Genomic DNA, 21,201 nt, shown 5'->3' with positions numbered 1-21,201 from the left:
ACCCAGGACTCTGGGATCATGACCTGAGCCAAAGGCAGACGCTTAACCGACTGAGCTACCCAGGCACCCTGAATAAAATCTTAAAAAAAAAAAAAGCATACAAGATAAACATTAAACATACAAAATTGCTACCTCCTGTTGTTCAAGAATATATACCTTTTCAGGAACACATGACAAATGCCTTAGAGATTCTGGCAATGGTTTGGGAAGAGCAAGGAACTGGGGATCTGGGATGAAATTAGACCACTGAGAGCTTTGCATGGATCAGTGAAGGTGGGATCGTGTTTGGGGAGAGACTTGGCTGGGTGAGACGTAGGCTCACTGGCATTTGGGGAGCATATAACCGATTGCAAAAGGCTGAGGGCCAACTGGGAGGTGAGGGATGGAGACGATGAATATGGGTTAGATGTATTTGGGTCAGGAAAACAGATTCTAAATCTGTACTGTCTAATATGGTAGCCACTAGTCTAGTGTAGCTACTTTTATGGGGAAGGGATACCATTTATTTCTTTTTCTTGCCAAATTGCTCTGGCTAAGATTTCCAGTACTGTGTTGAATAAAAGTAGTGACAACATGTACCCTTGTCTCGTTCCCATGTTAGAGGAAAAGCTTTCAGTGTTTCACCAGTGAGTAAGATGTCTGCTGTGGGCTTGTCATAGATGGCCTTTATCATGTTGAGCTAAGTTCCCTCTATGCCCAGTTTGTTGAGAGTTTTCATCATGAAAGTATATTGAATTTTGTCAAATGCGTTTCTGCATCTATTGAGATGATCATATGACTTTTATCCTTCATTTTGTTAATATGGTGTATCACACTGATTTGCAGACATTGAGCCATCCTTGCATCCCTGGAATAAATCCCACTTAATCATGGTGTGTGATCCTTTAAATGTATTGTTGAATTCAGTTCACTAATATTTTGCTGAGGATTTTTGCACCTACATTCATCAGGGGTATTGACCTGTAATTCTCCATGTAGCTATTAAAACTAAAAGTAACTAAAATAAAATACAATGAACAACTTAGTTCCTCATTCCTCCTGAACACATTTCAAGCACTCAATAGCCACATGTAGCCAGTGGCTACTATGTTGGAAAGCACAGATATAGAAGACTCCCACCATTGTAGAAAGTTCTATTGGCCTGGGCTGCTCTAAATCAACTCTGAGAAAACATTTCAGAGACTCAGGAAAATTTGAATACGTGTGTGGTATAAGATGATACTGGAGAATGATTGTATGTTTTCTTTGTGTAAATGTCCTTATTTTTCAGAAAGGCATGCTATAGTATTTGGAGATGAAAAATGATGTCAATAAGGTTGAAATGAGACAGTGTGTTTAAAGCACCTAGCACAAAACCAGGCACTCATCAAATCCTTAATAAATGTTAGTGTTGGGGCGCCTGGGTGGCTCAGTAGTTAAGCGTCTGCCTTCGGCTCAGGTCATGATCCCAGAGTCCTGGGATCGAGCCCCGCATCGGGCTCCCTGCTCGGCGGGAAGCCTGCTTCTCCCTCTCCCACTCCCCCTGCTTGTGTTCCCTCTCTCGCTGTCTCTCTCTGTCAAATAAATAAATAAAATCTTACAAATAAATAAATAAAAAAATAAATGTTAGTGTTAATTAATTTAAAAGTTTGGAGAAATGGCAAATTGGGAAAAAATATTTACAATTCATTTTACAACAAGATGGTAAATCTCCTTCATATTTAAAGAATTCCTAGAAATCAAGAAGAAAAAGATCAACAACCCAAAAAATAATGGGCAAAGAAGGTGGCCAGAGAGGAAAGAGTAAACTATAATAGCTCTGGAACACACGGAATATGTTCTACCGCACTTGTGGAAGGGAAATGCAAATTATCTCTGACATACCATTTTTCACCTGTTATATTGGCAAAAATCCAAAGGTTGATACACTCTGTTGGTGAGGATATAGAGAAACAGAACCCTCGTTCGTTGCTGGAGGGAGTGTGAATTAATCTGTCCCCCAAAAGGAAAATTTGGAAATATCTATTAAAAGCACAAATGCACAGAGGCGCCCGGGTGGCTCAGTTGGTTAAGCGTTGGACACTTGATTTCGGCTCCGGTCATGATCTCAGGGTTGTGACCTTAGGTTCCAAGCTCAGCAGGGAGTCGGCTTGAGATTCTCTCTCTCCCTCTCCCTCTACCCCTCCCCCTTGCGCTCTCTCTCTCAAATAAATAAATAAATCTTAAAAAAAAAAAAAAGCACGGGGTACCTGGGTGGCTCGGTCGGTTAAGCATCTGCCTTCAGCTCAGGTCGTGGTCCTGGGATCCTGGGATCGAGTCCCTCATTTGGCTCCTGGCTCAGCGGGAGTCTGCTTCTCCCTCTGCCCTCCCTCCCCCCTCTCATTCTCTCTCTCTTTCTCTCAAATAGATAAAATCTTTAAAAAATAATAATAATAAATAAATAAAATTTTTAAAAGGCACAAGTGCACATATTCTTCAAGCCAGATATCTCACTTTGGGGAATTTTTCTACAGATAACACTTGTGTGTGTGTGAACTAATGTTTCTACAAGGTTTTTCACTGCAGTGTTAGTTTAAAAACAAATGGATGAAAAAATGTCTGTCTCTGAGAGTGAAACTAACTATGGGGCATCCACACAGCAGAATACTATGTAGGTGTAGAAAAATAACAGAGTGTATGAAGAGAGTTTTATTTATTTTTTTAGAAGTGGGGAGGAGCAGAGGGAAAGGAAGAGAGAGAATCTAAAGCAAGCTCCACGCCCAACGCAGACCCTGATGCGGGGCTCAAGCTCACAACCCTAAGATCGTGACCTGAGCCAAAATCACGAGTCATATGCTTAACCGACTGAGCCACCCAGGCGCCCCCGAAGAGAATTTTAATAAGGGGAGATCTCCAGCATTTGTTGTTAAGTGGTGGGGGAAAAGCAAGGTGTAGCAGAATATGTAAAGCATGAGAACTTGAATTGAAATTGTGATGCAGGCGACCGGGTGGATGAACTTGAAAACATTGTGCTAAGTGCAAGAAGCCAGACACAAAAGGACAAATACCATATGAGTCTACTTACACAAGGTACATAGAATAGGCAAATCCATAGCGACAAAAAGGGAGGATGGTAGGCGTCAGGGGCTGAGAGGAAAGGGGGGGAAATGGGGAGTTAGTATTTAGTGGGGACAGAGTTTCAGTTTGGGAAGATGAAGAGCTCTGGAGATGGATGGTGGTGACGGCTGCACACGATGTGATGTACTTAATGCTACTGAACGAGACACTTAAAACTGGTTAAAATGACATATTTTATATTATGTGTATTTTACCACAATAAACAATTTTAAATGCTCCCTTTTATGTAAAAGCAGATGTGTGTGGGGGGTAATAGAACCTATATTCATATTTGTTTATACGGGTGCACAGAAATTCTGGAAAGATACTCAGGGGGCGCCTGGGTAGCTCAGTTGGTTAAGCAGCTGACTCTTGAATTCGGGCCAGGTAATGATCTCAGGGTCCTGGAATTGAGCCCCATATCCAGCTTCAAGCTCAGCTCCCTCACCCTCTGCCTCTCCCTCTGCTCAAGCACTCTGTCTCTGTCTCTCTCTAAAATAAATAAATCCGGGGCACCTGGGTGGCTCAGTTGGTTAAGCATCTGACCTCGGCTCAGGTCATGATCTCAGGGTCCTGGGATCGAGCCCTGAGTTGGGCTCCCTGCTCACTGAAGAGTCTGCTTGTCCCTCCCCCTCTACCCCTTCCCCCACTCGTACTCTCTCTGTCTCTGTCTCAAATAAATAAAACATTTAAAAAATAATAATAAATAGGGGCGCCTGTGTGGCTCAGTCAGTTAAGCATATGTCTTTGGCTCAGGTCATGATCTCAGGGTCCCAGGATCGAGCCCTGCATGGGGCTCCCTGCTCAGTGGGGAGTCTGCTTCTCCTCCTGCTTGTGCTCTCTTTCTCTCTCTCTCTCTCTGTCAGATAAATAAATAAAAATCTTAAAATACTAAATAAATAAATAAATAAACCTTTATTAAAAAAGAAGAAGAAGAAGAAAAGAAAGATATTCAGGAAATCAAGAGCAGTGGGTTACCTGTAGGGGAAAGGAGGGGTCTGAGATTGGGAGGGAGACACTGCAACATAAACATTCTTATACTTTTTGTTTCTTGACCCACCAGAATGTATTGACCATCCAGAAATAGGATTAGTTAAGAAGTTTGGAGAGAGTGGCTTTGTTTGGGATTAGTAAAAGTCGGGTGCGTTTTTATGCTGACCAGAAATAATGATGATGATGAAAATAATAATGATGTTGGGAGCACATAACATTTCCCGATTCTTATTTTTTTTTAAAAAAAGATTTTATCCATTTATTTGAGATAGAGAGAGAGAGCACAAGTGGGGGGACAGAGGGAGAGAGAGAAGCAGGCTCCCCGGGGAGCAGGGAGCTCAAGGAAGGACTCAATCCCAGGACCCTGGGATCATGACCTGAGCAGAAGGCAGATGCTCAACCGATTGAGCCACCCAGGCACCCCTGATTCTTATGTATTAGTTTCCTATGGCTGTTCTTACAGTTTGCCACAAATTGTGTGGCTTACAAAAACGGAAATTTATTCTCTTACAGTTCTAGAGCCCAGGGGCCCCTGGGTGGCTCAGATGGTTAAGCATCTGCCTTCAGCTCAGGTCATGATCTCCAGGTCCTGGGCTCGAGCCCCACATCAGGTTCCCAGCTCAGCAGGAAGTCTTCTTCTCCCTCTCCCTCTGCCTCTCCCCTTACTTGTGCTCTCACTGTCTTTCTCTCTCTCTCAAATGAATAAAGTCTTTAAAAAAACAAACAAACAAACAAAAAACCAGTTCTAGAGCCCAGAAGTCCGAAATCAAGGTGTCAGCAAAGCCATGCTCCCTTCAGCTCTAGGGGAAGATCCTTCCACATCTCTTCCAGCCTCTGGTAGCTCCAGACATGATTTGGCTGCTTTGTGTACATCACTCCAATCTCTGTCTCTGTCTTCCCATGGCCTTATCTCTTCTGTCTGTGTTTTCAGCACCTGTCCTTGGATTTAGGGTCCAACCAGATAATCCAGGATGATCTCATCTCTAAGTCCTTAATTACATATGCAAAGACCCTTTTCCCAAATAATATCATGTTCAAAGTTCCCGAGGGTTAGGACGTGGAGGTATCTTTGTGCAGGTTCCATGCAACCCACTGCACTTACCATATGCTATGTGTGGTGCTGAGCGCTTTGCATAATTTCACCAAAGTCCCCAAACAGCCCCGTGAAGGAAATATACTTATTAACTCCATCTTCCCAATGAACTCAGAGAGATGCCCTGCCTTGCTCAAGGTCACGCGGGAACTGGAATTTGAATGCAGCTGTATTGGGCTCAAAACTCTGATTCTGTGTGAGGCACAAAAGAGCCTTCTGGTTCTGGGCCAGTCAAAATCAGACAGGCAGCAATTACCTCCTGGCGTGATCTTTTCCAGCCTGTGAGCCAGGCATTGGGGATATGGAGAAAAGGGCAGGAGGATGCGTCCCTGGAGAGTCGCCAGGAGGAGAGGAGGTGGAGGGGAGCATATTATTCATCAGCCCTTTCAAAGCAGTACAATCAGATATGACTCCCACCTTCGGGAGCATTGCCTTGACCCCAGACACCGCAGGGGGCAACCGAGGCCAGGAGTTTGTCACGAAGAAAAGGACAAAGGAATGAAGTTTGAATCCAAAGGGAATGTGTCAGGTAGAAATAACATTTAAACAGCGCTTACTGCCTGCCACAGAATGTTTTAAGATGCACTCATTGACTCTTCCCTATTTTACAGGTGAGAAAACCAAGGTACAGAGAGGTTAAGTGACTTGCCTATGGTCACACAGCAGGAAAGAGGCAGAGAAGGAATTCCAACCCAGCTCAGCCCATCACCAGAGCCCCTATTGTTGTTTATTTAAATTGGGGTGAAATTGATAACATAAAATTAACTGTGTTAAAGCGAACAATTCAGGGACGCCTGGGTGGCTCGGTCAGTTAAACGGTTGCCTTCAGCTCGGGTCATAATGCCGGAGTCCTGGGATCGAGCCCCGCATCAGGCTCTCTGCTCAACAGGGAGCCTGCTTCTCCCTCTCCCTCTGCCTGCCGCTCTGCCTACTTGTGCTCTCTCTCTCTGTCAAATAAATAAATAAAATCTTAAAAAAAAAAAAGCCAACAATTCAGTCGCATACAGTATATTCACAATGTTGTACAACCACCACCTCTGTCCAAAACATTTTCACCCCCCAAAGGGATACCCAGTGGTGATTACTCCCCATTCTCTCCTCCTCCCAGCCCCAGGCAACCACCAGTCGGCTTTCTGTCTCTATGGATGTGCCTCTTTTGGATATTTTAGATCAACAGAATCATGTAATATGTGACCTTCTGGCTCTGGCTTCTTTCACTCAGTGTAATGTTTTCAAGGTTCATCCACATTGTAACATGTATCAGAACTTCATTCCTTTTCATGACTGACTTGTTTTCCGTTGTATGGGTCCACCTCATTTTGTTTATCCACTCATCTGTTAATGGGAATTTGGGTCGTTTCTGCTTTTTGGCTGTTGTGAATAGTATTGCTATGAACACATGTGTGTATGTAACATTGAAATGGTTAATTCTATGTATAGGAATTTTACCCCAATATTTTATTTTATTTAGATTTTATGTATTTGAGAGAGAGATAGCATGCAAGCAGGGGGAGAAGCAGAGGGAGAGGGACAAGCAGACTCCTTGCTGAGCAAGGAGCCCAAAGTGGGGCTCTATCTCACAACCCTGAGATCATGACCTGAGCCTAAACAAAGAGTCAGACACTTAACCGATTGAGCCACCCAGGCGCCCTTACCCCAATATTTTTATTTTTGTAAAGATTTTATTTATTTATTTGAGAGAGAGAGTGATCAAGAGAGGAGAGAGCACAAGCTGGAGGAGGGAGGAGCAGGGAGAGAAGGAGGAGCAGCCTCCCTGCTGAGCAGGAAGCCTGATGCAGGGCTTGATCTCAGCACCCCGAGATCACAATCTGAGCTGAAGGCAGATGCTCAACCAACTGAGCCACCCAGGCACCCCTACCCCCAATATTTAAAAAAAAATGGGGGCGCCTGGGTGGCTCAGTTGGTTAAGCGACTGCCTTCGGCTCAGGTCATGATCCTGGAGTCCTGGGATCGAGTCCCGCATCGGGCTCCCTGCCCGGCAGGGAATCTGCTTCTCCCTCTGACCCTCCTCCCTCTCATGCTCTCTGTCTCTCATTCTCTCTCTCTCAAATAAATAAATAAAATCTTAAAAAAAAAATGCTATCAGCTGAGAGGACCTAGAAGTAATGACATACCTGCCCATCCCCCATCCCCAGTAGTGATGAGCACAGTCAGCACCCCAATCCTGACTTCTCAGGGCCATTCTCCATTAAAGGGAATCTCATATTCTCTTTGGAAAGTGGCTGATTCTAGGACTGGGACAGGGAAAACACAAGACAAGCCCCAAATTTCTCGTTGTGCTAGACAATAAGACATACTAAAAAACAAAAACAAACAAACAAAAAATATGGAGTCATGTCAAAAGGACAGTGGGTGAAATGAAATGCTTAGAGTGGGAGCCAATTGAAAGAGTTCCCAATGGCCACAGCTGGAACAATTCGGGCAACAAAATAAATAACAATAGTATTGGATTATAACCCAAAGAATAAAAATAACTGTTTACGAGTCCATATTGGTATAAATAAATGATTGAATAAACAAATAACTGGAGACAGAAACAGCTCTTCCTTCCAGAATTCCAAATCATAAATAATGGTAAATGTAGAAGGAATGGGGTAATGGAAAATTACTAATAAACAAACACCACGGGGGCGCCTGGGTGGCTCAGTTGGTTAAGCGACTGCCTTCGGCTCAGGTCATGATCCTGGAGTCCCGGGATCGAGTCCCGCATCGGGCTCCCTGCTCGGCGGGGAGTCTGCTTCTCCCTCTGACCCTCCTCCCTCTCATGCTCTCTGTCTCTCATTCTCTCTGTCTCAAATAAATAAATAAAATCTTTAAAAAAAAAAAAAACACCACGGGAATAATTTCTATACACAAGATCCACCCAGAATGCTAAAATCAGTGGGTAGACTTTAAATGGAAACAGGATCCGGGTGCCTGGATGGCGCAGTACGTTACGGGTCTGCCTCTTGATTTTGGCTAAAGTCATGATCTTAGGGTCTAGGGTTGTGAGATCCAGCTGTGTCGGGCTCCCTGCGGGGAACCTGCTTGAGAGTCTCTCTCCTTCCCTCTGCCTCTGTGCCCCCTCCCCCACCCTGTGCGTGCACTCTCTCTCTCTCTCTCTAAAAAAATAAGTAACTCTTAAAAAAAAATAAAGGGAAACAGGATCCTCTCATAACCTCAAAGTATTTCATCCAAAGCATTTCTCAATTACTATACTTTTAACACATGTCCACAAATTCTTCCAAATTCTCCCTCCCCAAAAGATGGAGACTAATTCCTCTGTCTTGGGGGGAGGCTGGAAATGTTGTTTTCTGGACCTGAGTCGTGGTCACAAAGTATGTTTGGTTTGGGAAAATTCTTCCAGGTGTCCCCTTATGATCGGTGCACTTTTCCTCATGTGTGTCATACTTTGATCAAAAGTTCAAATTGTTAGGGGCGCCTGGGTGGCTCAGGGGTTAAGCGTCTGCCTTCGGCTCAGGTCACGATCCCAAGATCCTGGGATAGAGCCCCGCATCGGGCTCCCTGCCCCGCGGGAAGCCTGCTTCTCCCTCTCCCACTCCCCCTGCTTGTGTTCCCTCTCTCGCTGTGTCTCTCTCTGTCAACTAAATAAATAAAATCTTAAAAAAAAAAAAAAGTTCCAATTGTTAGAATGCAGAAGGAAAACAGGAAAGAAAAGGAGACAAAGAGCCATCTGTCTCAGAGACGCACATGTTGAGTGTCAGAATTGTGCCGAAAAGCAAAGCAGTGATGACTGAAGGCAGGATGGCGGCCACCTCTGGGGGGCAGGGCGGGGTTCTGAGCAGAGAGGATATGCAGTATGGCCTGTTTGTGCTGTTGGTACCACCTACTTCCTGACCTGAGCGATGATATCCTGGATGTCCTGTTTCTGATTCTTAAAATTTTACTTTCTAAGGGGGGGAAATCGGAGGGGGAGACGAACCATGAGAGACGATGGACTCTGAGAAACAGATTGAGGGTTCTAGAGGGGAGGGGGTAGGGGGATGGGTTAGCCTGGTGATGGGTATTAAAGAGGGCACGTTCTGGGGCGCCTGGGTGGCTCAGTCGTTAAGCGTCTGCCTTCGGCGCAGGTCATGATCCCGGGGTCCTGGGATTGAGCCCCGCGTCGGGCTCCCTGCTCTGCGGGAAGCTTGCTTCTCCCTCTCCCACTCCCTCTGCTTGCGTTCTCTCTCTTGCTGTGTCTCTCTCTGTCAAATAAATAAATAAAATCTTTAAAGTTAGATCCTTTGTATTTTAAAAAAATAAAAAATAAAAAAAAATAAAGAGGGCACGTTCTGCATGGAGCACTGGGTGTTATACGCAAACAATGAATCATGGAACACTACATCTAAAACTAATGATGTGGGGCGCCTGGGTGGCTCAGTTGGTTAAGCGACTGCCTTCGGCTCAGGTCATGATCCTGGAGTCCCTGGATCGAGTCCCGCATCCGGCTCCCTGCTCGGCGGGGAGTCTGCTTCTCCCTCTGACCCTCCTCCCTCTCATGCTCTCTGTCTCTCATTCTCTGTCTCAAATAAATAAATAAAATCTTTAAAAAAAAAAAAACTAATGATGTAATGTATGGTGATTAACATAACATAATAATAAAAAAAATAGAAAAAAAATTTTACCTTCTGGTAGTATCCTGGAGCCAGCTGACACCGACTTGTGAGAACTGATGGTTAACTTTGCAGGACTTTGGCAACCACACTGACATCACATTGGTAGCTTGAAATTGGCCAGAAACAAACAACTGCTACAAATCAGGGCCTTTTTTTTTTCCTGGAGAACCCATTTGTAAACGTTTCCCAGCACATCACAGCTTCTCTATGTATATTAATTAAACATTTTTAAATTATTATTTTTATATTTTTACATATTTTATATTAATATTAATATTTTAATTTATTTTTAATTTATGTGTAAAAACACACATAACATTTGCCATCTTAACTATTTTTTTTTAATTTTTTTATTCTTATATTATCCCCATACATTGCATCATTAGTTTTAGATGTAGTGTTCCATGATTCATTGTTTGTGCATAATACCCAGTGCTCCATGCAGAACGTGCCCTCCTCAATACCCATCACCAGGCTAACCCATCCTCCCACCCCCCTCCCCTCTAGAACCCTCAGTTTGTTTTCCAGAGTCCATCGTCTTTCATGGTTCATCTCCCCATCCGATTTCCCCCACTTCATTCTTCCCCTCCTGCTATCTTCTTCTTTTTTTTTTCTTAACATATATTGCATTATTTGTTTCAGAGGTACAGATCTGAGATTCAACAGTCTTGCACAATTCACAGCGCTTACCAGAGCACATACCCTCCCCAGTGTCTATCACCCAGTCACCCCATCCCTCCCACCCCACCCCCCACTCCAGCAACCCTCAGTTTGTTTCCTGCGATTAAGAATTCCTCATATCAGTGAGGTCATATGATACATGTCTTTCTCTGTTTGACTTATTTCGCTCAACATAATACCCTCCAGTTCCATCCACGTCGTTGCAAATGGCAAGATCTCATTCCTTTTGATGGCTGCATAATATTCCATTGTATATATATACCACCTCTTCTTTATCCATTCATCTGTCAATGGACATCTTGGCTCTTTCCACAGTTTGGCTATTGTGGACGTTGCTGCTATAAACATCGGGGTGCACGTACCCCTTCGGATCCCTACTTTTGTATCTTTGGGGTAAATACCCAGTAGTGCAATTGCTGGATCATATGGTAGCTCTATTTTCAACTTTTTGAGGAACCTCCATACTGTTTTCCAGAGTGGCTGCACCAGCTTGCATTCCCACCAACAGTGTAGGAGGGTTCCCCTTTCTCCGCATCCCCGCCAACATCTGTCGTTTCCTGACTTGTTAATTTTAGCCATTCTGACTGGTGGGAGGTGGTATCTCATTGAGGTTTTGATTTGGATTTCCCTGATGCCGAGTGATATTGAGCACTTTTTCATGTGTCTGTTGGCCATTTGGATGTCTTCTTTGGGAAAATGTCTGTTCATGTCTTCTGCCCATTTCTTGATTGGATTCTTTGTTCTTTGGGTGTTGAGTTTGATGAGTTCTTTATAGATTTTGGATACCAGTCCTTTATCTGATATGTCATTTGCAAATATCTTCTCCCATTCTGTCGGTGGTCTTTTGGTTTTTTGACTGTTTCCTTTGCTTTGCAAAAGCTTTTTATCTTGATGGAGTCCCAATAGTTCATTTTTGCCCTTGCTTCCCTTGCCTTTGGCGATGTTTCTAGGAAAAAGTTGCTGCGGCTGAGGTTGAAGAGGTTGCTGCTTGTGTTCTCCTTTAGGATTTTGATGGACTCCTATCTCACATTGAGGTCTTTCAACCATTTGGAGTCTATTTTTGTGTGTGGTGGAAGGAAATGGTCCAGTATCATTCTTCTGCATGTGGCTATCCAATTTTCCCAACACCATTTGTTGAAGAGACTGTCTTTTTTCCATTGGACATTCTTTCCTGCTTTGTCGAAGATTAGTTGACCATAGAGTTGAGGGTCCATTTCTGGGCTCTCTATTCTGTTCCATTGATCTATGTGCCTGTTTTTGTGCCGGTATCATACTGTCTTGAAGATGACAGCTTTGTAATAGAGCTGGAAGTCCGGAATTGTGCTGCCACCAGCTTTGCTTTTCTTTTTCAACATTCTTCTGGTTATGCGGGGTCTTTTCTCGTTCCATACAAATTTTAGGATTATTTGTTCCATTTCTTTGAAAAAAGTGGATGGTATTTTGATGGGGATTGCACTGAATGTGTAGATTGCTCTAGGTAGCATTGACATCTTCACAATATTTGTTCTTCCAACCCATGAGCATGGAACGTTTTTCCATTTCTTTGTGTCTTCCTCAATTTCTTTCATGTGTATTTTATAGTTTTCTGAGTACAAATCCTTTGTCTCTTTGGTTAGATTTATTCCTAGGTATCTTATGGTTTTGGGTGCAATTGTAAATGGGATCGACTCCTTAATTTCTCTTTCTTCTGTCTTGTTGTTGGTGTATAGGAATGCCACTGATTTCTGTGCATTGATTTTATATCCTGCCACTTTACTGAATTCCTGTATGAGTTCTAGCAGTTTTGGGGTGGAGTCTTTGGGGTTTTCCACATAAAGTATCATATCATCTGCAAAGAGTGAGAGTTTGACTTCTTCTTTGCCGATTTGGAAGCCTTTTATTTCTTTTTGTTGTCTGATTGCTGTGGCTAGGACTTCCAATACTATGTTGAATAGCAGTGGTGATAGTGGACATCCCTGCCGCGTTCCTGACCTTAGGGGGAAAGCTCTCAGTTTTTCCCCATTGAGAATGATATTCGCTGTAGGTTTTTCATAGATGGCTTTTATGATATTGAGGTATGTACCCTCTATGCCTATACTCTGAAGAGTTTTGATCAAGAAAGGATGCTGTACTTTGTCAAATGCTTTTTCTGCATCTATTGAGAGGATCCTTTGATTCTTGTTCTTTCTTTTGTTAACGTATTGTATCATGTTGATTGATTTGCGGATGTTGAACCAACCTTGCAGCCCAGGGATAAATCCCACTTGGTCGTGGTGAATAATCCTTTTAATGTACTGTTGGATCCTATTGCCTAGTATTTTGGTGAGAATTTTTGCATCCATGTTCATCAGAGATATTGGTCTGTAATTCTCCTTTTTGATGGGGTCTTTGCCTGGTTTTGGGATCAAGGTAATGCTGGCCTCATAAAATGAGTTTGGAAGTTTTCCTTCCATTTCTATTTTTTGGAACAGTTTCAGAAGAATAGGTATTAATTCTTCTTGAAATGTTTGGTAGAATTCCCCTGGGAAGCCATCTGGCCCTGGGCTTTTGTTTTTTGGGAGATTTTTGATGACTGCTTCAATTTCCTTAGTGGTTATAGGTCTGTTCAGGTTTTCTATTTCTTCCTGGTTCAGTTTTGGTAGTTGATACATCTCTGTATGGAAATGGAATGCATCCATTTCTTCCAGGTTATCTAATTTGCTGGCATAGAGTTGCTCATAATATGTTCTTATAATTGTTTGTATTTCTTTGGTGTTGGTTTGATCTCTCCTCTTTCATTCATGATTTTGTTGATTTAGGTCATTTCTCTTTTCTTTTTGATAAGTCTGGCCAGGGGTTTATCAATCTTGTTAATTCTTTCAAAGAACCAGCTCCTAGTTTCTTTGATCTGTTCTACTGTTCTTTTAGTTTCTATTTCATTGATTTCTGCTCTGATCTTTATTATTTCTCATCTCCTGCTGGGTTTAGGTTTTATTTGCTGTTCTTTCTCCAGCTCCTTTAGGTGTAGGGTTAGGTTGTGTACTTGAGACCTTTCTTGTTTCTTGAGAAAGGCTTGTATTGCTATATACTTTCCTCTTAGGACTGCCTTTGCTGCATCCCAAAGATTTTGAATAGTTGTGTTTTCATTTTCATTGGTTTCCATGAATTTTTTTAATTCTTCTTTAATTTCCTGGCTGACCCATTCATTCTTCAGTAGGATGCTCTTTAGCCTCCATGTATTTGAGTTCTTTCCGACTTTCCTCTTGTGATTGAGTTCTAGTTTCAAAGCATTGTTGTCTGAAAATAGGCAGGGAATGATCCCAATCTTTTGGTACCGGTTGAGACCTGATTTATGACCTAGGGTGTGATCTATTCTGGAGAACGTTCCATGGGCACTAGAGAAGAATGTGTATTCTGTTGCTTTGGGATGCAATGTTCTGAATATGTCTGTGAAGTCCATTTGGTCCAGTGTGTCATTTAAAGTCTTTATTTCCTTGTTGATCTTTTGCTTAGACGATCTGTCCATTTCAGTGAGGGGGGTGTTAAAGTCCCCCACTATTATTGTATTGTTGTCGATGTGTTTCTTTGCTTTTGTTATTAATTGCCTTATATAATTGGCTGCTCCCATGTTAGGGGCATAGATATTTACAATTGTTAGATCTTCTTGTTGGATAGACCCTTTAAGTAGGATATAGTGTCCTTCCTCATCTCTTATTACAGTCTTTGGTTTAAAATCTAATTTGTCTGATATAAGGATTGCCACCCCAGCTTTCTTTTGGTGTCCATTGGCATGGTAAATGGTTTTCCACCCCCTCACTTTCAATCTGGGGGTGTCTTTGGGTCTAAAATGAGTCTCTTGCAGACAGCATATCAATGGGTCTTGTGTTTTAATCCAATCTGATAGCCTGTGTCTTTTGATTGGGGCATTTAGCCCATTTACATTCAGGGTAAGTATTGAAAGATAGGAATTTAGTGCCATTGTATTGTCTGTAAGGTGACTGTTACTGTATATTGTCTGTGTTCCTTTCTGGTCTATGTTGCTTTTAGGGTCTCTCTTTGCTTAGAGGACCCCTTTGAAGATTTCTTGTAGCGCTGGCTTTGTTTTTGCAAATTCCTTTAGTTTTTGTTTGTCCTGGAAGCTTTTTATCTTTCCTTCAATTTTCAATGACAGCCTAGCTGGATATAGTATTCTCGGCTGCATATTTTTCTCATTTAGTGCTCTGAATATATCCTGCCAGTCCTTTCTGGCCTGCCAGGTCTCTGTGGATAGGTCTGTTGCCAATCTAATGTTTCTACCATTGTAGGTTACATATCTCTTCTCCCGAGCTGCTTTCAGGATTTTCTCTTTGTCTATGAGACTTGTAAGTTTTACTATTAGGTGTCGGGGTGTTGACCTATTTTTATTGATTTTGAGGGGGGTTCTCTGTGCCTCCTGGATTTTGATGGCTGTTTCGTTCCCCAAATTAGGGAAATTCTCTGCTATAATTTGCTCCATTATACGTTCTGCCCCCCTCTCTCTTTCTTCTTCTTCTGGGATCCCAATTATTCTAATGTTGTTTCGTCTTATGGTATCGCTTATCTCTCGAATTCTGCCCTCCTGATCCAGTAGTTGTTTATCTCTCTTTTTCTCAGCTTCTTTATTTTCCATCATTTGGTCTTCTATATCACTGATTCTCTCTTCTGCCTCATTTATCCTAGCAGTTAGTGCCCCCATATTTGATTGCACCTCATTAATAGCTTTTTGATTTCAACTTGGTTAGATTTTAGTTCTTTTACTTCTCCAGAAAGGGTTTCTCTAATAACTTCCATGTTTTTCTCAAGCCCAGCTAGTATCTTTAAAGTGATGATTCTGAACTCTAGATCTGACATCGTACTAATGTCCGTATTGAGTAGGTCCCTGGCAGTCGGTACTACCTCTTGTTCTTTTTGTTGAGGTGATTTTTTCCATCTTGTCATTTTGTGCAGAGGAGAATAGATTAATGAGAGAACAAAATGCTAGCAGAGTAACAACGTCCCCAGAAAATATACTCTAAACAAATCAGAAAAGACCTGAAGCAGTGGGAAAAGAAAGGGAAAGAGAGAAAAAAGAAAAAGATAAAGATAAAAACAAACAAAAACAGAACAAAACAAAACAACAACAACAAAAAAACCAGAATGTGATCAAATATGATCAGGCTGGTATATAGATCAGTGCCACACACTAGATTTTGGGTGTATTTTGGTCTGTTAGAAGAAAGTGACTCCCAAATTTTAAAAAAAGAAAAACATATATATATACAAAAATAAGGGTTGGTATGATGAAGGGATGGAATATGACTGTAAAGATGGAAAGTATAAAAAATTTTATAAAAGGAATTGATAAGAAGTTGTTTGAAAAAAGAAAGAAGAGAATTTAAAAAAAGAAAAAAGAAAAAAAAAGGGAGAGAATGTGATCAGGCAGGGGAGTAGAAAAAAAACCATATACTAGAGATTTAGGGTATATTTTCATCTGTTAGAAGAAACTCTCTCAAATTTTTAAAGAGAGAACAACTTATATATATATGCCAAAAATACAGGTAACTACTATGAAGGGATAGAATATGACTCTAAAAATGAAAAATAAAAATGTTTTTTAAAAAAGGGATTGATAAGATGTTGGTTGAAAAAGGGAAAAAGAAAAATTAAAAAAAAAAAAAGAAAAAAAGACAGTTAAAAAAAAATTAACTTTGAGGGCGCCTGGGTGGCTCAGTTGGTTAAGCGACTGCCTTCGGCTCAGGTCATGATCCTGGAGTCCCTGGATCGAGTCCCGCATCGGGCTCCCTGCTCGGCAGGGAGCCTGCTACTGCCTCTGACCCTCCCCCCTCTCATGTGCTCTCTCTCTCACATTCTCTCTGTCTCAAATAAATAAATAAAATCTTTAAAAAAAAAAAAAAAAAAAATTAACTTTGAAAGACTAAAGAATCATGGTAAAAAAGCCATGAATTCTATGTGCAGTATTCCCCTAGTGCTGGAGTTCTGCCGTTCTCATTGATCCGTAAACTTGGTCTTGGCTGGCTTTTCTCGAGGATCTTCTGGGGAGGGGCCTGTTGCCGTGGTTCCCAAATGTCTTTGCCGGAGGCGGAATTGCCCCGCCCTTGCCCCCTCCCGGCTAAGTAATCTGCTCGGGTTTGCTCTCCGGGGCTTTTGTTCCCTGCGAGCTTTCCGTACAGCTTTGGAGGCGGAGAGTGAAAATGGCGGCCTCCCAATCTCCGCCCCGGAGGAGCCGAGAATTTGAGGCCCCGCTTCTCAGTGAGCCCCCAGAGAAAAGCCGTCAGTCACTCCTGTCTCCCCGGTCTCGGCCGCACTCCGTGCTCACCCGGCCTGTGACCGCGCGTTTCTATCTCTGGCACCCGACCCCGGGTGGAGTCTCCAAACCCAGCAGATCCCTGCGGTGCACTCCCACGCGGCTCCTCCCGGGGGAGGAAGGTGAGTCTCCCCGGATCTGCCGCTTGTTGGGTCCCTGCTGGAGGAGCAGGGGCCCGACTGTGCCGCGGATCACGGTTTATGGCAACCCCGAGCTGAGAGCCCGCGCCTGGGCTCCGCCTCTGCAGCGGCTTCCCTGCTCCGATACCTGGGAGCTCTGCCACACTCAGGCACCCCCGGTCTTTCTGTGACCCCGAGGGTCCTGAGACCACACTGTCCCGGAGGGTTCCACCCCCTGCTTAGCCACCAGAGTGACGTCCCTTGGCGGAGCAGACTTTTAAAAGTTCCGATTTTGTGCTCCGCGGCTCTATCACTTGCCAGAAGCGGCCGCCGGAGGCCCCTCCCCCGCCGTCTATCCTCCCGAATATCGCCTCGGATTCACTTCTCCGCACGTCCTACCTTCCAGAAAGTGGTCGCTTTTCTGATGAGAGAGTTGTTGCTATTCTTTTCTTCGATCTCCTGTTGAGTTTGTAGGTGTTCAGAATGGTTTGATCCCTATCCAGCTGAATTCCTGAGAGGAGACGAAATCCAGGTCTCCTACTCCTCTGCCAGCTTGCTCCGCTCCCCCCGCCATCTTAACCATTTTTAAGTGCCTGGTGACATCAAGCACATTCACCATCCATCTCCAGAACTCTTTTCATCTTGCAAAATTGAAACTCTGTCCCCATAATAATTTTTTTGATCCTTAAAATTTTCCCTTGGAGGGCATGGATTCTGGAGCCAGATGGCTCTGTTTGAATCTCCATCTCCACCCCACCCCCTTACTAGCTGAGCGTGGGCACCTTCTGTCACCACTCTGTGCCTCGGTTTCCTTGTCTGTAATATGGGGATAATCTTAGTCCTAATCTCATAGTCCAGGGGCTCTCAAAAGCGTGGTTTCTGGACCACTGCAGCATCAGCAAAGCCTGGAAATTTGTTGTAAATGCAGATTCTCAGATGCTCTGTAAATAGGGCCCTATTTTAAAATAGGGTTTTAACAAGACCTCCAGGAGATTCTGAGGCTTGCTTAAATTTGAGAACCATTATCATGGGTTATTGGGAGGATTAAGTAGATATAAAATAATTAGAGAGGTGCCTGGCCTCACAACCCAGCCCATACTGTGGAAATGCTCATTATCATTGTTGATATTATTCATGGAGGAGGTCCTATGGGGGGGTGGTATCTGGCTGTGTCCTCTCTTCCCATCTGGTGGGGTCTGGGTTCCTGGTCTCTGCTGAACTGAGACCTTCTCACCCTCTCTGTTGAAGATGACAGTGAGCTGGACCACGTCACCCCATCCATGGTTAAAGGTTATCACTTGGTCCTGGAAACGGGAAAGGTCGGGCGGGGGGGCCATGCCCTTATCCCCTCTGCTGAAGGAGATAAAGGAGGTCACTTGCCTTCTCCATGACAGGTGGGGGGAGCCAGGATGTATAAATGGGGGGCCAGGAGGCAGCAGAGTCACAGACACCCAGGGAAGTTGCCTCGCTGTGCCCCAGAGTCCCAGGTGTTCCTGTCCAGCATGGCCAAGCACCCGCTGCTGTTGCTGCTGACCGTGTGGGTGCTGGCTGGGGAGCTGTGGCTGAGGGCTGAGGCCTGGGCATCGCCCTATGGAGTGAAACTTTGCGGCCGGGAATTCATCCGGGCAGTCATCTTCACCTGCGGGGGCTCCCGGTGGAGACGGTCGGACCTCCTGGCTCCTGAAGCTACGGGTGAGGCTGGGAGGTAGCGTGTGGGGGGAGGGGGTGGACAGTGGATGGGACATGGGATGGTCCAAAGAGCCAGGGATGGGGCAGAAGAGTCCCTGTCCTACTACGTGCAACTGGAGGAACTTGCCCAGGCCTCAAAGTTGGGCGGAGGTGGGATGAGCCAGTTAGCAGAGCCGGGACAGGGTGGCAAGCCATCCACACCCTCTAGTCATCCAAGAACTAGCTACTATTTCTGGAGCACCTGCCGAGTGTGAGCCTGCCTTAAGCAAGGCTGCTGCTTGCACAACTCCTAGGATGGGGGGTGGGGTGGGAGGTGGGATGCCATTTAGACACTGACACTGAAGTGCTTTTCAACCTCCGAGGAAGGTAGTGTGGGGTACACAAGGCCAGATTTTGCCACCTAGCAGGTGACCTTCCTAACGAGTTGGTTACCCTCTCCGAGCCCCTTTATCCGAAAATAGGAGGCCCAGTCCCTGAATCTCCCAGGATGGTTAAGTGGCAACACTGAGTCAAAAACAGATTAGGACACCATCCTAAACTGGGCAAGGGGTTCAGTCAGGGCTCAAGCAGGGGGCAAGGGGCCTAGTTTCATGAGGGGCAGGAGCCTGGCCAAAAAAAAAAGGGGGGGGTTCGTGATGATGATGGTATGAATATGGACCGGAAAGACACACTGCCTGGGTTCAAGTAGCAGCCCTACAACTTCATAGCTGAGTTTTCTTTTCTTTTTTTTTTTTTAAGATTTTATTTATTTGACAGAGACAGTGAGAGAGGGAACACAAGCAGGGGGAGTGGGAGAGAGAGAAGCAGGCTTCCTGCTGAGCCGAAGGCAGACACTCAACCAACTGAGCCACCCAAGCACCCCCATAGCTGGGTTTTCTTGCACTAGTTAGCCTACCAAATTGTGCCTCGGTGTTCTCGTCTGGAAATTGGAAATGATAACAGCTGCACCCACTTCATGGGGTTGTCATTGTGAGGAATAAAGGAGTTAATCCACTAAATCCTTTAGAACAGTGTCTGGCACATAATAAGTGCTCAATAAATGATCAGGGCTATTTTGAATGCTTCTTGTGTGCCAGACACTGTTCTAAGCTTTTCTTTGAGTATTAATTATCTCATTTACTCCATATAAAACTCTAGAAGATAGGAGTTATTAGTACCCCCACTTTGCAGAGAAGGAAACCAAGAGTCAGAGAAGTAAATTCATATGCTCAGGATTATAACTCAGAGAGGCTGGATTGGTGCTTAGTTCAGCTCCCAAACATATGTTCTTTTTTTTTTTTTTAAGAGCCCCATTTTATTTATTTATTTTTATTTAGATTGATTGATTGATTTGAGAGAGAGAGAGAAATAGCATGAGTCAGGGGGAAGGGGCAGAGGGAGAGAGAGACAGAATCCTCAAGCAGACTCCCCACTTCACTGAGTGCAGAGCCTTACGCGAGGCTCGATCCATGACCCTGAGATCATGACCTGAGCCGAAATCAAGAGTCAGAGGCTTAACTGATGGAGTCACCCAGGTGCCCCCCAAACACATACTCTTAACCATCAGGTTCTCAATAAATAAAGAGTAGGAGAAAAGAAATGACAAGAGAGAAAAGGCAAGCTCAGTGAGGTTGAATAATTTGCCCACCAAAGCTGGAACCTGGGTCTGTATGGAATAAAACCTTTGACCATGAGGCTGCATCACAAGAATTGAAGTAGCTGGGCCAGCCAGACTCTGGTTGTGACAGAAACTGAGCCCCAAGCACTAACTCTTTTCATCTTTCCCCTTCCCAGATGCAGACTCGGACCCAGACAGTGAGCTGGATGAGGCAGTAGCCTCCAGCGAGTGGTTGGCCCTGACCAAGTACCCCCGGGCTTTCTATGAGGGGACTCTGGGGGCTCTGCGTGGTGGCCGTGATGTCGTGGCGGGCCTCTCCAGCAACTGCTGCAAGTGGGGGTGCAGTAAGAGTGAAATCAGCAGCCTCTGCTAGACCAGTGACTTGGTGGCCAGGGGCCCAGGGTCCAGCTGGGCACCTGTCTCTGGCTTCTCATGCATTCATCCATCCGCAAATCAGATCAGGCCTGTGCACTTAGACACAGTCCCCCCTAAATGACCCTGACCTTTGACCAGCCTATCCTCACCCTGAGCAAACTGTCCCTACCTGGCCAAATGGAAACCTCTGGTCCTGACCCCTGACCTCTCCCCAGGCCGTATCATGTCTTTGCCTAGCCTACATCCCTCTCTGCTTTAACGGTGCCCCTACTCTACCCAAACCGATCTACCCTCATCCAGACCTTTGCCCTAACTGATTCTCTCTTGCCCCAACTGCGGCCTCTGTCTCCCGACCAGCCCAAATTATGTTCCTGCTCCATTCCAGCCCTCGCCTACCCCTTTCTCCCTGCCTTCAGCCCCTCCCGCTCCAGCCCCACCTGCTGGGGTTCTAAAGCTGGGGACCCTAGAACTGGTGGTGGGAGCCCTGGGTTCCCTTCACATTCTGGGGTGGGAGGCTCGCTGAGGGGACGGATCAGAACCTTCTTCAACCCCAATAATAAAAGTTCCAAAGGACTTTGCGGCGTGTGAATGTAACATAGCGGGGGCGGAGGGGTGTGTTGGGCGCCGCACGGGCTTCAGGGGTTCTCGGCGGCGGAGGCCGCCGCAAGCCCCAGGCCGTC

The 21,201-nt window shown here is 44.6% G+C and overlaps 1 protein-coding gene across 2 annotated transcripts; it reads left to right on the top strand.

Moving 5' to 3' along the window:
• The first annotated feature begins 18,153 nt into the window (after positions 1–18,153).
• On the top strand, positions 18,154–21,091 carry RLN3 (relaxin 3). 2 transcript variants are annotated; one of them, XM_021704986.1, is made up of 2 exons: positions 18,154–18,552; positions 20,323–21,091. In XM_021704986.1, exons 1-2 carry the CDS (start codon positions 18,270–18,272, stop codon positions 20,517–20,519), a joined length of 480 nt encoding a protein of 159 aa, XP_021560661.1. In that variant the 5' UTR covers positions 18,154–18,269; the 3' UTR covers positions 20,520–21,091. The 2 variants fall into 2 exon arrangements, with proteins under 2 accessions (XP_021560661.1, XP_044768224.1); XM_044912289.1 differs by having other exon boundaries at positions 18,154–18,556; positions 20,312–21,091.
• The last annotated feature ends 110 nt before the right edge of the window (positions 21,092–21,201 follow it).

This window comes from Neomonachus schauinslandi, chromosome 1 (assembly GCF_002201575.2).
Source record: "Neomonachus schauinslandi chromosome 1, ASM220157v2, whole genome shotgun sequence".
NCBI classification, from domain to species: Eukaryota; Metazoa; Chordata; class Mammalia; order Carnivora; family Phocidae; genus Neomonachus; species Neomonachus schauinslandi.
This window is presented reverse-complemented; position numbering and strand designations above follow the sequence as displayed.